This window comes from Anolis carolinensis, chromosome 1, assembly GCF_035594765.1.
Source record: "Anolis carolinensis isolate JA03-04 chromosome 1, rAnoCar3.1.pri, whole genome shotgun sequence".
In the NCBI taxonomy this organism is placed as follows: domain Eukaryota; kingdom Metazoa; phylum Chordata; class Lepidosauria; order Squamata; family Dactyloidae; genus Anolis; species Anolis carolinensis.
Window position 1 is genome coordinate 197,974,416 of NC_085841.1, and position 16,585 is coordinate 197,991,000.

General features: G+C 36.4%; 1 protein-coding gene across 6 annotated transcripts in view; it reads left to right on the plus strand.

Annotated features, from left to right (window-relative positions):
- The window catches only part of gulp1 (GULP PTB domain containing engulfment adaptor 1), a 225,049-nt gene that overhangs the window by 171,051 nt on the left and 37,413 nt on the right, over positions 1-16,585 (plus strand). For all 6 annotated transcript variants that reach the window (XM_062963509.1, XM_062963527.1, XM_062963519.1 and 3 more), the window contains exon 5: positions 10,856-10,927. In XM_062963509.1, coding sequence (XP_062819579.1) covers positions 10,856-10,927 — 72 coding nt within the window. The remainder of the gene's footprint in view (positions 1-10,855; positions 10,928-16,585) is intronic.

Here is a 16,585-nt window from a genome sequence, read left to right on the forward strand (position 1 = left end):
TTGTAATAAATAAATAAATAAATAAATAATGCCAATCCATGAGTATTTTCACAAATTTGATCCTCTGACGCTGAAAGCGTGTGTCTTGTCCAAGATCACCTAATGGGTTTCCATGGCTGAACAAGGATTCAAATTTTCATCTCCATAATTGTAGTCTAAAACCACGACACCATTGTCTTTCTCTTACAATTATGTATTCCCCCTTATTTAGAAAATTCCTTAACAGGAATCTATGGATTAGACCCATTGTTAGCCCTTGTCTGCAGATGCTTTGGACCTTGGAACTGTAGTGGAAGCACATTTGTTTCATTTTGTTCACACATTTCTGATCATTGACCAAGGCAGCTGGGGCTTCTGGGAGTTAAAATTGAAAACACTCAGAAAACCACAGTTTGGGAACCACTGTAAATGTGTTGCAGATGGCTACATTGACATTGCATTAATTGATTAGGGGTGCTATTATTGGGATCCTAAACTCTTTAAAAACAGTGATATATATATATATATATATATATATATATATATATATATATATATATATATGAGCCCCGGTGGCGAAGTGTGTTAAAGCACTGAGCTGCTGAACTTGCAGACCAAAAGGTCCCAGGTTCAAATCATAGGAGCGGAGTGAGCGCCCGCTGTTGCTCCAGCTTCTGCCAACCTAGCAATTCGAAAACATGCCAATGTGAGTAGATCAATAGGTACCACTCCAGCGGGAAGGTAATAGCGCTCCATGCAGTCATGCCGGCCACATGACCTTGGAGGTGTCTACGGACAACCTCGGCTCTTTGGCTTAGAAATGGAGATGAGCACCAACCCCCAGAGTCAGACATGACTGGACTTAACGTCAGGGGAAACCTTTACCCTATATATATATATATATATATATATATATATATATATATATATATAAATGAATGAGAATGTTTAAAGTGACATGTTAAAAACCTGGGAACAATCTGCCTGGAGAATGGAAGGAGTAGTAAGATTGATAACACAGTCAACATTCATTTAGCTGATAAGTACATCTGTCAAAATGAGTGCAGGCATTGGGGAGGCCAAGATTTACTGCAGGAGAGAGAACTGTAATAAACTCCCTCTTGAAAAAGGAAGGAAAGAAGGGGGAGTACTTTTTATACTCTTTGACACTGTCTAAAAGCAACCTGTCCATGCTTGAGGTAATTTTCTTCATTTTTGGATTACTGTAACACTCTCTACATGGAAACTGTTCAGAATCTTCTTTAGGACCAAAACTATGTAAATAGACTGCTGACTGGAGCTAGTAATAGGTATTATATAAATCCATTGCTGAAACAGCTTTGCTAGCAACTGGTCAGTTTCTGAGCAGAATTCAGCGTGATGGTTATGCCCTATAAAAGTGGTTCCCAACCTTTTTTTGACCAGGATACACTTTGATTAGGGACCACTTGACCGGGGATTACTATGACCATGGACCACTCTCCAACATTAGTACCAAAAGGGTTACGAATCAGTTTTTGGTCAACTTTAGATTTGGTTAGGTTGTTTGGGGTGCTCATTCAGAAAACTGCATTGCGGAAAATTGCTGCCAATTGAGTCTTCTCCGCCTTAGCCTGGGAAGCCTCCTAAGGCCGAGAAAGTGCTGGTAAGGGTGAGGGCACTGGCATCTTCTTCCTTCCTTCTCTCCCTCTCCTTCTCTCTCTCTCGTTCTCCTTCAATGGCGGCACATACCCCCAGTTCCAGTTTTTTCCACAGCCCTTATTTTAGGTCTCGTGGCCCACAGGTTGGGAACCACTGGCCTATAAACCCTCTATCACTTAGATCCTGACTCTCTGAAAAACTGCATCTGCCTATTTGAATCTGCTGGAGTTTTAAGATCTTCAGGGGACAGATTTCTGTTGTTCTCACCACCACAAAGAAAGAGCAATGAGGACTCTGGAGAAAGTTATGAAATTCTCTGTCAAGACAGACTTGCAAGTCTGCTATCTTTTCACTTCCTATTTTCAGCAAGCCTTAAGCTTTTAACTAGTGGGGATATTGTCATAAGTGTGCATACGTTTGGTGTTTTATTGCGCTTTTAACAATTCCAAAATAATGTTTTAAATGGATTGTGTTTTATTTTTTAAAAAATGTATTTCAAACAATTTTAGCGATATAGGTTAATGCATAAATAAATCACCTGTGATGAAATTTCATGTTTAATAGCAAGTATTCTGTATTAAGATTCATCCTGCTATTCATATGTATTTTATGAAATGAAGAGTAATTAGTTTTTAGACTTACTTGCATTCTTGGATTTCAAGGTGTTTCATCCCACTCACTGTTCGCATGGTCAAAAGAGCAAACATATTTCACATAGGTAATATTTCATAAGTTTGGCAAAGCGACTTTAGCTCACAATAATGCTGTTCATCACAGTTTCTTGCTTTAATTGTGAGTGAAATAAGTCTTGTTAACATGCAGTGATTAAAGGTATTAAAAGCCATTGTGAAACCTGTTGAATAATTTTGTAAAAAAGGAATAAGAAAAGAGATCCTATCATTAGCAGCAAATCCTGCACTGCTCTCTACTGGAAAAGAAAGATTTGTATAAAGTTCTTGTCTCTTTTAAAACTCTTGTTTAGTCATCCAAACATGATTTCCAATCTTCATGGTGGAGCAAAAAAGTTCACAAAACATTTTTAGAAACTATCTTCATTTTTTTTCATTTATGAGCCTAAACAAAGTAAAAACGTCAACATTCTTTTGCATAGTCATGAATTTCAAGCTCTAGTTACAAGCACCATCTCTTCAAAATGTTATGATCTCAAATGCAAAAAATATATAATGCATTGAGGTGCCATGGAAAGGCAGTAATTGGTTTTACATGAATAAATATTTTTCGATTTTTGTTGCTTGTGTCCTGTGTTCCAAAATCACTGCAGTTGCTGTTAACTTAAATGTTGATCTGAGTGATTTATGGAGAGAGGATTTAAAAGTTGTATGAATTGGAATGAAAAAAGTTTTGATCTTAATCCAGTTGGTAATCACAACTACTGCATGATAAATCAATGGCTAAAGAAATCCCGCAGATCCAGTTTTATTGCATTTGGAACTAGCAATGAATTTAAACCCTAATGCTTTTCTTATGGGAATGTATTTGCATAATACAAAATGTTGATTCAATATGTCGGGTTTGAGAATTAATGTGAAGATGTGCAGGTTTCCATCAACAATTTGAGCCTGTAACTCATTGTAATGATACAATTAGTGCATAGCCTAGATCAGTGGTTCCCAACCTGTGTTCTGCAAAGCCCTAAGGGCTCTGTGTGCTCTTCCCAAAAGCTCTGTGGCTGCTCCAGAAAAATAAAATAAATGAAAATGGAATCAAATTAAGAAATAAGAAAACTAGATGAATGGAAAATTGCCAAGTTGAATTTTATGCTACCTCTAGTAGAGGATGCTTGGTCATTCTGCTGCCTCTAGCTCCAAAATTATTGTAGCACAAGATGAACAGATACTGAGCCTGAGTGGAGTGCCATCAGAGGTTTGTCAGAGGTTTGTCAAAGTTTTGTAGGACATTTTTCAGAGTTTGTCAAAAGTTTGTCAGAGGTTCATCAAACTTGTGTTATAGGCCCATCACGTATTTTGTCAGAGGTTCATCAAAGTTTCAGCACAGGTCCATCAAAGAGAATCTTGAGCTGTCGGAAAATGACGACTTTAAATGCCACCCAGCTTAAACTCACTGGAATACAAGGTCCTCATAGATTTTAAATCTCACAGGGAACTAAAAACGTGTTTCAAAACTAAAGTCCTCCAGAGTCTGGATGCATTTACAAGATGAATTCAAAGTCTTGTCTGAGAAAGCAAAATCAGTATTGCTGCCTTTCTCAACTACATATCTCTGTGAAGTGGAATTCTCCGCCTATACAGGTACCAAAGCAAAATATAGAAGTCCTTTAAATGCATAGACATTCTACTGTATTTATCATCAATTGAACCTAAAATAAGAAAACTGTAGAAAAAATGTAACCACAGATACCTCATTAAATGTTTATAGGGTTTTTTAATGCTACAGTAGAGTCTCACTTATCCAAAACTCACTTATCCAACGTTCTGGATTATCCAACGCATTTTTGTAGTCAATGTTTTCAATACATCATGATATTTTGGTGCTAAATTTGTAAATACAGTAATTACTACATAGCATTACTGCGTATTGAACTACCTTTTCTGTCAAATTTGTTGTATAACATGATGTTTGGGTGCTTAATTTGTAAAATCATAACCTATTTTGATGTTTAATGGGTATTTTCTTAATCTCTCCTTATTATCCAACATATTCGCTTATCCAACGTTCTGCCGGCCCGTTTACTTTGGATAAGTGAGACTCTACTGTATGTCTTAATTTAGGCCTGCTTTTGCACTACGGTGCACACCAGTTCTGTTGTAACACAAGTGGTTTGATTATTGAACTTTGGAATAATTTTTATGTATGGCCAAGATTTGACAATATCATGTGTATTTGGTGGTAGCTGAGAATAAATTGAAATATTATGGTAAATTTCCAAGTTTTTAAAATACAATTTCATTGCATGGAGATTACACCATTGTTTAGATAGCTTTTCTTTCCATTCCTATATTATCTATCACCTCTTCTTCCCCTGTAACACTGCTCTTAAACACCATTAACTTGTAAGACATAGGGGAGGCCTAAGGGGCTCTGCTTTAGAAATGGATTATGAAAAGAGCTCTACAAGTTAAAAAGATTAGGAACCACTGGTCTAGATCATCATGATGCCTCGGGGTGTGTGGGGGGAACACTACATTTCTGTGTGGCAGAGCCCATGTCTAAGAGGAGCTCAAATCATATCAGACATCTAAACACCATTGCTACAATAATCCACTATTGCTTTTAGAAGTATAGAGCAGTTCCAGGTTGTTACTAATTCATGACTATTGCTCATTGGCAGAGTGGCAATAGCCCCTAATTCTTATGTACATATCTGTAGAAATAGCCTACTTTGGAAAGTTCTCCCCAGACATGGGTGGAGGAAACATATTGCTTTAATTAGGGAGAATGGAAAATATGTAACCAGATACATATAAAAGAAAACCAGTGGAGTCTGGTTCTGCCAGGTTGACTCAGATGGCTTATTAAAGTAATTCTGATGTGAACTTGAACCAAAACAAAATTAAAAATTGACCCTTGTCTGAGGATATTGGGGTTTGGTTTTGTATTGCATTTTCACATTATCTAATTAATGCTGTGAATATTAAGCATAGTTTGAATATAGCTAAAGAACATTAATTTTGATAATTTCATTCAATTGAGAAACACAACATGATATTAGGAAAATAGCTAATAGACCAATCTACCAAAGAAATACTAGCTGAGCTTATTATGTTACATACTACATTTCTTTCATATTTCTTGACATAATAAAGTCTTCACTCCACATTTGTGGGTTAAGCATTTGTAGATTTAATTACAGTATTTATAAATTCCTGTATTTACCACCGTTTCTGCTGCTGTCTCACAAACAAATGAAAAAATCTGGGCATTTGTAGTTCTCCAGCATGATACTGTGGTCAGCTTCTGTCAGAAGTTGTATTTGAAGGTCATGGTAGATGACCTCCGAATACATAGAGAAGTGTTGTCTCAGGTAAAAAAAAATGTGGAGAGGCTTAGGGTTTGATGAAATCCTTAACTGTGGTGTTCTGTGTGAAAAGTTAAAGAAAACCAATATTTCAGATGAATAGCAGAACTGCAGTTATTTAATGTATTGCATAACAGTAACCTATTGTGACATGCCATTTCTTCATTATTAGAATAAATATATGCCTCCTTTCTAATTGTCTTTCATTAGGACAAGCTAATAATCTAATTTGTTACGATTATTCCAAGCAATGAAAGTGCAGAATCATTACTCTGCTTGAGTTGTGTCCTCTTCTTTTTGCCTACAAATATTAATCTTTTTTGCCTCTGCATGAGAAGCAAAAAAATAAAATAAAATCTAGTGCTGTTAATAGTTTTTTCAACAGGTGTTGAAATTTTTTGTAGTCAACAATGAGAATGTTTATTTAAAAAGTTAGATCTTCACAGTATGTTGACATTGGGTTAAATCTCTGTGAAAACATATGCTAATGCTGTTCAGAAATACCACATATGTCATGTGGTCTTTTTTCTCTATTGAAATGTGAGATGTAATAATAAATGCGTTCTCTGTGGCTCTGCCTTTATTGTTCAATTATGAAGTTCTCATAGATCACAGTCAATTTTCTCAGTTATGAAATTCAGTAGAAGTCAAGTGGAAGATTCAACTTACTGTGTGCACATTCTTGTTCATTGGCCCTTTGATGTGGAGAGTAGTAATTATCTTGTTTGTGATTACCTTAATTTTAGAAACAGATTCTTGTAAGCACATTCCATATACTGTGCCTGCAATGAATTGTTTCTGAAGTAAGTACAGTATCATCACATTTTATTGATTAGCCCATCGGCTGTATCAAAACATATAACACATAGACATACATACAACATACAACCTGCGGTACAAAAGAAGTTAAAATAAGCTGTTAACAAGAGCCCGTTCAGGATTCTGGCCGGCCTTTTTTTTAATTATTATTTTGGCTTAAAGATATAATGAAGTTTATTTGGCAAAAAAACAAACAAACCCATAATTAAAGTAAAATACATGATTGATGAAAGAAAGAGGGGAGGTCTAGCTACACCTGATTTAAAACTATACTTTAAGGCGGCAGCACTATTGTAGGCCAAAGGTTGGGCAAAACTTGAAAATAGCAAAATGTTTGAATCTGAAGGGAATAGACCTGAGATTAGGGTGGCACTCTTATCTCTGGTATGAAACAAACAAACAAAAAGGATAGAAAATAATTTCGTTTTATAAGGTCCTTAATTCTTAAGACATGGGAGAAATATTTTAAAAAAGTTATATGAAAAAACACCACTATGGATATCACCATTAGAGACCTCCCAAAGAAGAAGAATAGGGTGGGAAAATGGGCTTAAATATAAAGATCTATTAATAATAATAAAAATGGGAATTGGGCACTAAAAACACAACAGGAAATGAATAAATTAGATAAAAATATTTCCTGGTTTCAATATTATCGCATAAGGAGGGGGGTAAGTACAGTAAGTAGAGGTACTCCCATTCTCAGGGTTTTCTACAAAAAAAAAAACAAATGAGCAATTTGTGGCCTTTTAGATGTTGTTAACTGCAACTCATATCCATCCAGTCTGGCTTATCCAATGATGAGGGATGATATGATTGGAAATGTAGTATCTGGTGGGCCACATGCTGTTTAATTCATGGTCTAAAAATAGAAATATTTTTATGAACTAATAGACCTGGTGTTTATATCAAATACAGAAGATGCAGCAGTATAGCACAATCCAAGCATCCTACCCTTTTCTCCTGAGTATCTGCAGTCATGTTGACCAGTATATGTAGCAACTCAAGCACCACTCTTTTTTGCACTCTAGTATATTATGCAGCCAATAGATGCAGCAGATGATTTGATTACATCTACACTGTAGAATTAATGCAGTATGAAAGCATTTTATGGCTAAATGCTAAAAAATTGGGAAAGTTCATTTTCAAAGATCTTGAGACTTCTCTGCCAAAGAGTGCTGGTGCTTCACTCAACTACAAATCCCACAATTCCGTAGCACTGAGCCATGGTTGTTAAAGTGGTATTAAACTACATGAAGTCAACACTGGGGATGTACATTCTGTAGAAGCAGAAGCACCGTGTAGAAGAAGCAAGTAGGTTTTAATCTGTGCTTTATCATGTTACCCAAACTGTTATGCTATGCAACAGGACGGAAACATATGATCAATGAGTAGGAAAGTGTAATTATCCCCCCCCATCTCACTCCACTGTTATGAATAACTGTTGACTGTAATGCTGTGATTTCTTCTCTAGACTTATAAGGCATTGTTGCTATGTCATTCTTTTTAGATTTTATCTTGGTTTTGTATGTTTATGCCAGTATGAGTGTAGAAGCCCTGGCATAACACAATAATTCAAAATATGTGCTGACACTAAGCTTCATGTCGACACAAAAGGTTTTCATGTTGATCCATTTGTTTTGTGGCTCTCCGCAAGTTGACAGGTCTGGAAAGAGACCAGATTTCAGGCACACACTTAAATCTTTTTGTAAAGTACTATGGCTGGAGATTTTTTTTTCTAGAATCTGGAAGCTGTGCAAAGATTTGAGGGCTGTTGTCTGTCTTTTGTAAAAAAAATATCACTCTATAGAGATTATTCTTCATATTCTCTGGGACTCCACAAATGGGTCATCTGTGCCTATGCAGGGCACCATTCACAAATTTCTGGAACCATCAATGTGCATTTTGGCAGTATTGCCTTTCATTTCCCATGTACTTGACCAACACATTTCCCGCTTAAACTCTCCTGTCTGCTGCTGTAGCATCATAATTAGGAACTGTTCTGGAGTGTTTTTTTCTGGTTGATTTCTACCTGATTTCTAATGAATGGCTTCAGATTGATTTTTCCCCTTGTTCACTGTGTTCTGGCTTGGTTATTTGGCCTGGCTTTTCCTTATTATATTGGACTTGGACTGTTTGGAATCTTCCTTGATTTATGGCTCAGCATTGCTGTTGATTGGCTATTCTAGGCCATGCTTATTTCCTCCTTCACATCTTTCAAAATGTTTATCTCTTGTGGAGCCAAAAATCTGTCTGGGGGAGGGGTTCTATGTGACATGGGCTTAAAGCTAACCTTTAAAACTAAGAACTGAGAAGCCCTGGCCCTTCAGCTCTCTAACTGGAGGTCAGCTGTTACCAACAGTGATGTGGAATTTGAATAGGCATGAATAAAGGATGAAAGTGATAAACATGTCAAGAGGAAGGCGTGTCAATCCAGCCCTAAAAGAGCCCTCCTTCTATTTGGAAATAAATGTCCTCGCTGCAAAAGAACATGCAGATCAAGAATAGATCCTACACTTGGAAGGCAATCATACTTGGCCACAAGTAATAGCCTATGATGTTATGTGAGAGTGTGCACTCGTTGTAAGCCATTTACTCCTTAATATCACCATGGTCATGTGATGAAATTAACAACTAGGAAAATGCCTTAAAAACAGATGTCTGATATGTGAAAAATAGCCCCTTGCATACCTCCTCTTCTTTGCATGCTTCAGTAGCATCATGTGCGTCCTTGTGCCCATTGAAACACTAAAACAATATCTCCTCGAAACAGACACTAGATCTGCAAAATCTAAAAAGACCTTTGAATGGACTGAATCCCAACCATTGACTCAGTCCTGAGTGCCTTCCACTCCATAAAAGACCCTTGATGTGGTTATGGAGCCTGGGCAGCCTGTGCAGAAGAAGCACAAAAAGAACAAGAGGCCAAGGATCCAGAATCTTCATGGCAATACTCGAACAGTGACTGTTCAGTGCCACTGGGGATCAAGTGGGCACTTGAGGCAGAGGGACATTAATCAGAAGATATGAAGGGCATTTTCATTGTACAGACTCTGGAATAGTAGTTGGTAGTGTTTTGGAAAGCAAGCTCTTGGAATCTTCTCTAAGGGCTGTGGTCCCATGTACCCCACTGAAACAGCTCTTGATGTGCCATATCCTCCTGGGGCCATCCTCTCCCATTGGTTCCATTATCACAGAGCAATGTTGGTGGCAGCATCCTTCTTGAAAGACATCCCTCTACACAAAACAAGCTCCCATGTGGAGGCTGTTTTAGGGAGGGCTGTGCTGTTCTCCTGTATTGCACTCCCTCCTCTTATGGTGAGTAACTTACTAGTGAGTTCCAAAGTCCACATTAGTGTGAGTTCTAAAGTCCACAAAGAAAAACAACAGGCTGTTTTCCTGTAACTGTGATTCTTCAAGCAGCCATTTGTGAACCCACAACCTCGTACATCCTCCCCTCATCCTGTCTTGTCTTCCTTACATCCTTGACAGCTGCGTCAATGTTCAGGGAACTGATTATTTAGGGGAGAAACGTCCTGGTCAGGTGTGTGAAAGATGGGGGCTACTACCAAAATGTATATTCTATAGCTCCGAAAGGTTCAGAGAGATGCACCTCACAAGCACCCATAGCAATATGAAGGACTACAGTTACTAGTAAGCAACCTGTTCATAATGGCTTTGTTGTATAAGCAACATAAACTTGTATATGATTTAGTTTGCTGATACAGTTGCCCTGTTTTGGTTCTATTTCTCCTCATTGTCACATATCTGTTTGTGTGTGTAAATCTCTCTCACACACATTGTTTTGATTTGTTATGGGTATATTCAAATTGATGACTTGGCATTATGTTACAATAAGGATGTGTTTGCTGAGGTCAAGGTTTCAGACTTTTAAAGATGCTCTGTATCCACAACATTTGGAAATTTACAACTATTTCTAAGTGTGCTTTGAAATTATTTTAGGAGCATGAACCCCATGTAGCATTAAATGAACATGCAATCTAAATATTATATCCATATTTCTAAAATAAATATTTCTTAATACCAACTTTTCATTAACATTGTACCACAGGATTTTTGTCTGGCTATTTTTCCTCTTTTCCCCTTTAGACTGTCAAATATCTAGTCATGATATCTCTAAGATAATTAGAATTTCAAATTTATTTCATATTAATTAGAAAATATTATGTAGAAGTTTGTCAGGTTAAGCAAAAAAAGTGTTTCAATTAAGTAAAGTAAAATGTATCTGTTTTGCTGGAAAGATAATATAGAACCAGAAAGAAGGTATTCATATGGTTTTATGATTGAAAATTACGCAGAGATTAATTATTACCAGCAACATGCTGATAACCAAGGTCACGGTCTTTTTTAGAAGAAATAAGTTTTTATTATTTTTCTCACAAACTACAATATTTTCAGTTTCTAGGCAGTACTGAAGTGGAGCAGCCAAAAGGCACGGAAATCGTGAGAGACGCTGTTAGAAAGCTTAAGGTAGGGAAGTATTTTAAAAAAATACTATATGCAGTTGGAAGCAATGATCAATCTGTTCTAAGCATGTGTTTATAACTTGAAGGGCTTTGTGTACATTTGCAAAATGCCAGCATTGTGATTCTTAAGTCAATTCTGTCAAGGTAAGAGATTGCACTAGCAATTAAAGGAATTGGTCAAATTTGAAGGGGTAAAATCGGAAGAAATCACAGCATCCTCCCTTGTAAATTACAGGCCAAATGATCCTCAATCCAAACGAGCTACAGTAGATACAAGATGTTATCAATGTCACTTGCAGCAGGGACCCAACCCACATTGGTTGTCTTGTGTGCCTGCTTATTTATATGTAAACTCATCTACATATTTTCTGGTGTTGGGACGGCCCTCGCTCTGAACTGTTTTGGCCCTCACTCTTAACTGGCTGTGTCATGCTTTCTGTGTTCGAAGTGAAAGCTCTCCTGATTTGAAAAAAAAATGTAACTTATTTAGAATTGCTTTAAGACCCGTTTGAGGTGGGGAAAATTCAAATTGGGCTTTATATTTTCCTCTTTTTTTTGCCTACCATCCCTGTAGTCCTCAACTCCATCAAATGCCAGAACAAAGGCCTTAATTGACTATGAGTGGATCAGACCCGTCATCATAATAATAATTTCACTTTAAGAAGGGAGGTCCCTCCATCTTCATCAATTGCTGAAGCTTGAAATACACAAAATAAAGGGATCTCATTCATGCCCATATTCATCCCTTTGAATGCTAGATAAACATCTCAATATTTCTCTTATTTAAAATAATAATAATAATATTATTATTATTATTATTATTATTATTATGTACCCACCTTTTCCACAGTTTAGCACTCAAGATGTCTTATAACAGTTAAACAAATGTAACTTAGGAGTAAAAATGAAAATAAATTAAAACGGAATCTCAATATTCACCTTAAATTTGGTTTTGGGTAGGTGACATTCCTTTGTTCTCTGAGTACTTGATTTTGGAAATGGTTTTAGTAATGATTTTGTATGCCAAAGTATTGGAAATTGTCTTCAAAGACCACCAGTCTCATCAGAGGTAAATACATCTAAAGAAAAAGCTGATGACAAATTCATAAATGATTCCCTATATAGGTTTCTTTTCAACAACTTCATGTTGATATAATGGTGAAGGAGAGATTTCGTCATACCTTAAAGATTTCAGTTGAAAGGGAAATATAGGAGTAAAGTTTCATGGGTCTATGTTATATCACAGGAATTAACAGCGGGCCCCATTACCAGATACCCAAGCCTCTAGCTTTGTAGCAAAGCTATTAATCTTTAGTGCTGTATTGCATTTTGCATTAAATTTGAGTCATAGTTAACTACATTTTATTGGGTTTTAAAAAATATTGCTGACCCGATTGAAATCTATGTGACCCCAGCATCTTGTTAGCAAAGTGCTTTTTACAAGCACAGAATGGAACTAAAAGCTATGCCTTGCCTCCAAATCGTTTGTTTTCTTAAAAACTGCATTTGTCAGCAATCCCTGGTTGCCATGCAAAAATAAAGGCAAGTGATAGGATTGATAAACAAAACATTTATCCCAATGCACTATTTATTTATTTATTTATTTATTTATTTGCCATACTTATATCCCACCTTTCTCAACCTCAGAGCGGACTCAAGGCGGCCTTACAACAGGCAGCAATTTGATGCCATGCATACATATATCAAATAAACAATCACAATTAAAACCAATAATTAAAATATGAATGATTAAAAACATCAGTTAACACCACTGAGAAGGCCTGTCTCTTGTCCCCCACCAATCGCACCTGCAAACAAGGTGGGACCGAAAGCAGGTCCTTGCCAGATGATCTTAATCTCTGAGGTGGTTCATAGAGGGAGACACATTCGGACAGGTAAGCTGGGCCAGAATCATTTAGGGCTTTATAGGCTAAAGCCAGCACTTTGAATTGTGCTCAGTAGCTGACTGGCAGCCAATAGAGCTGGCATAACAGAGGTGTTGTTTGACCTACCAAATTAATTCCAGTATCAGAAACATGTCCAAAATAAGAAAAGATCTTGCCCTGCTTTAAAAAGATATTGTGGTTTAGTTTTGGTCAGTTTCACAGTTGTTCAACAGAAACAAAAGTTGCTTAAGAGATCCAGTCTTGATCACACAATTTGGCAAATAACAAAGAGGTGATTTGTTGAATCAAGGGCATTATAGATCTTTTTCCACCCTTACAAATGTCTTTTTCCACCCTTAAAAGGTAAAGGTTTCCCCTGACGTTAAGTCCAGTCATGTCTGACTCTGGGGGTTGGTGCTCATCTCCATTTCTAAGTCCGTAGACACCTCCAAGGTCATGTGGCCGGCATGACTGCATGGAGTACCGTTACCTTCCCACCAGAGCGGTACCTATTGATCTACTCACATTGGCATGTTGCTAGGTTGGCAGGAGATGGAGCTAATAGCAGCTGCTCATGCCGCTCCCAGGGTTTGAACCTGGGACCTTTCGGTCTCCAGCTCAGTGCTTTAACGCACTTCGCCACCGGGCTTCGCCACCCTTACACACACATAAAAAGTCAAAAAGATGGTTTCATTTTCAAAGAAAAATCATGGAGGCTTTGCAGTCTATGAGGGCTCAAAATTGCATCTTGAATTATGAATCAGAGAATGAAATAATATTTGATTCTTCCTGCCCAATTAAAATTTCCCGCCTTTTAATTATTTTTAATGATAAATCATAAGATTTCTGTGATTCAGTTTAGGCATGCTCTGCCTGAACATTCTGAATGTTAAAAATAAAGATGCATTCATATGTGTTCATTCTTAGTTAGGGAAATTAGATGTGTGAATTAAAGTTTCATAAAATCACAGCATTATCACAACTTCAAAAAGAGCTGACTTCATTGTAGAAAACAAGGAACATAAATTAAATGTTTAGACTCCTGACAATGAAGGAAACCTGTACTTGGGTTCTATTAAAAGCCATGTTGCTTTTTTCTAAAAATGTTTGTGCATTTTAGGTTTTAATGAAAGCCCAATGCATCCGTTCATCAACAGATGCTTCATAGAGTTGAGAGCCTACTGTGAGGTATTACTTGTTCTCAATTTCCATTCAATATTGAACGGTTACATTTTCAGAGGCATTGTTCAGTCACTTCTAACAATCATAACTTAATGGCTTGATCCACATTTGAGCAGCATCCAAAGAAAGTTTTTATTGGTGATGTAGTCCTACAATCAACTGTTCAACAACTTAGTCACAAATTATTGATGTCTTGCCCTCCCCCAATCATATCAATCTATAAAATTGTAATATTATACAGTATATAATTTGATTTTTACCAGCAGGTGGTGCTGATGTTCCATTATCAAAAAGAGGTGCTATTGGCAAACTTAATTTGTTCTATTTCTCTTCCAAATTTTTATTTATTTCACTACAATCAGTATCAAAGTTATGATACTGAATAGCTCATTGTTTAGGTTACTATAAAGAAACATCTTGGTTGCATTATCAACTTTTATGCTGTGTCCTCTGGATGGAATATTCCATTTGGTTTCATGTTTGTTTGCTCCTATATGAAAGTACTATTAATCATACCTACTAGAGAGACCACAGATGTTAGGGGAGCCTAGTGACTTTTTTGTCACTGAAATGCTTCCAAATTTTGTAACCTTTTTGCTTTATTCTTCATTCTGATGTAATATTTTCCCCTTGAGTCTAGTCACAAGAGTATCTAAAACAGGAAGATCTCAGAATGTGTCACATTTAGCCTCATCAAACAAGATTGAAAAAGAACACATATAGATTAACTGGCGGTTATCATAAGCTTTTAGTTTTGAGAAGAGAATATTATGTGGAAAACCCAATGGAGGAAGTCCCTGAAAAGAATATATTTGGAAACTGGAAGATTGCTCCTCCTCATTTTTATGACCCAGTAATTGTAAGGTACCACTTCCAACAATGGGAATCCTAAATCACATAAATGAAACCTTCACAAGTACATTGTATTATTACTGTAGTCAACACAAATCAGCAGTTGACTACTAAACTAAATTCAACTCTACAATGAAGTAATGGTGTAGGCAATTTCTACATTTTTGTGTGCCCCCATTGCATGGAAGACCGGCAACAAACACATTGCAAAAAGGTCTAGAATATTTCTGAATTGGGGTGAGGGGGGGGGGGGAATTGATATAATCAAAATACTACAGTTGACAACAGAGTCTAGTTGTCATCAAGTAGGTGCTTGGGTCCCATATTGAAAGAAATGCAAGCTATAAATTCAAACAAACAAATAAACACCTGTCCTCTTAGCTTAGCTTCCTATCAGCCGCTTTCTTTAACAGAGTGCTAGACTGGAAAATAGTTGGAACATCTCCTTTTGAGCTATTTTGAGCTATTTGTTGTATGTGATTGCATGTTTCCACACAAGCATGCACTTGTATGCTATGTATTTATTCTAAGTATATTCATTTGCTCTCAGTGCCATTTTAAGAAACTTACACTAATGCTTATAATACTATGTAACAAAATTTGAAAAATTTTCTGTTCCTGATTTTGAAGTGTTATTTCCTGTTTAATTGTACAGTACTTATTTTGAAAGTAGTTGTTATACTCCACAAAAATGTTTTTGTGGCTGCCACAAACTATATTGAATTGGTTGAGACTCTATAAGATAATCATTAAAAAACTATAACAAAATTTGCTACAGGATGTTCTGCAAAAAACAAAAAACAAAAAAAAACCAATGTTTTTTGCAGTTTAGTAAACCTTTCCCATGTTTTATGATAGATCTAATTAGGAAATGACTTATAACCCAGGAACAAAAATCGTGTTACATAGTGTAATTAGCAAAACTACAAAATGTTGATAAAAGGATAAGTGGCTATGCTAAATGGGAGCTTCTGCACTTGTTTGAGGAACACAGGTCTGATAAGTTTGGAAAGTGGTCTATCTCAGTGCTACTGAAAGTGATGGTCTCGGGACCATTTCTGGGCCCTGAGCCATAGACTACTGGTCCTTAACAAATTTCCAAAAAGGGGACAAATCATTGTACCTGATGGGAAAAAATATTAACACTACCCAGCATACTGAAAAATAATAATTGTTAGTCCCCTATATCAGGTAGCCTGAGAAGAAGTAGTCTATGTTGCATGTTAGTACTAGATTGACATTGAACCATATCTGAAATAAGAACAAGTTGAAGCTGCAGTGTGCATTTTATTGAGATCTCTAGTGACAATATGTGTTTTAGGAAAGAGTTTTATAGTCATGTTCTATATGGGTTTATTAATTCAGCTATGATGCTATTTAAGAATATTTATCCAGTTTTTCAATTTGTACAACTCCTCAAAGCATGGAACATACAAAATACAGTGTAATGCAGTAATTACAACTGTATATAATGAGAATGCCACATTCTTTTAAAAATATAAATTATTCAGTACCATGATTAAAAATGAAATGACTGCCTAAGAAAAGAGGGTCTTAAGTACTTGCCTAAATAAATGAAATACACAAACTGGGAGGGCATAAGATCCACTGGAATTTCATAAACATAATATCAACACCCTCTGCAACACAGAGGGTTTCTGAAAAATCCTTACATCCAACACTGACCCCTGTAAGGAAAATCTGTGCCACTTAATGTTCAGGAAAATGTATAATTATATATA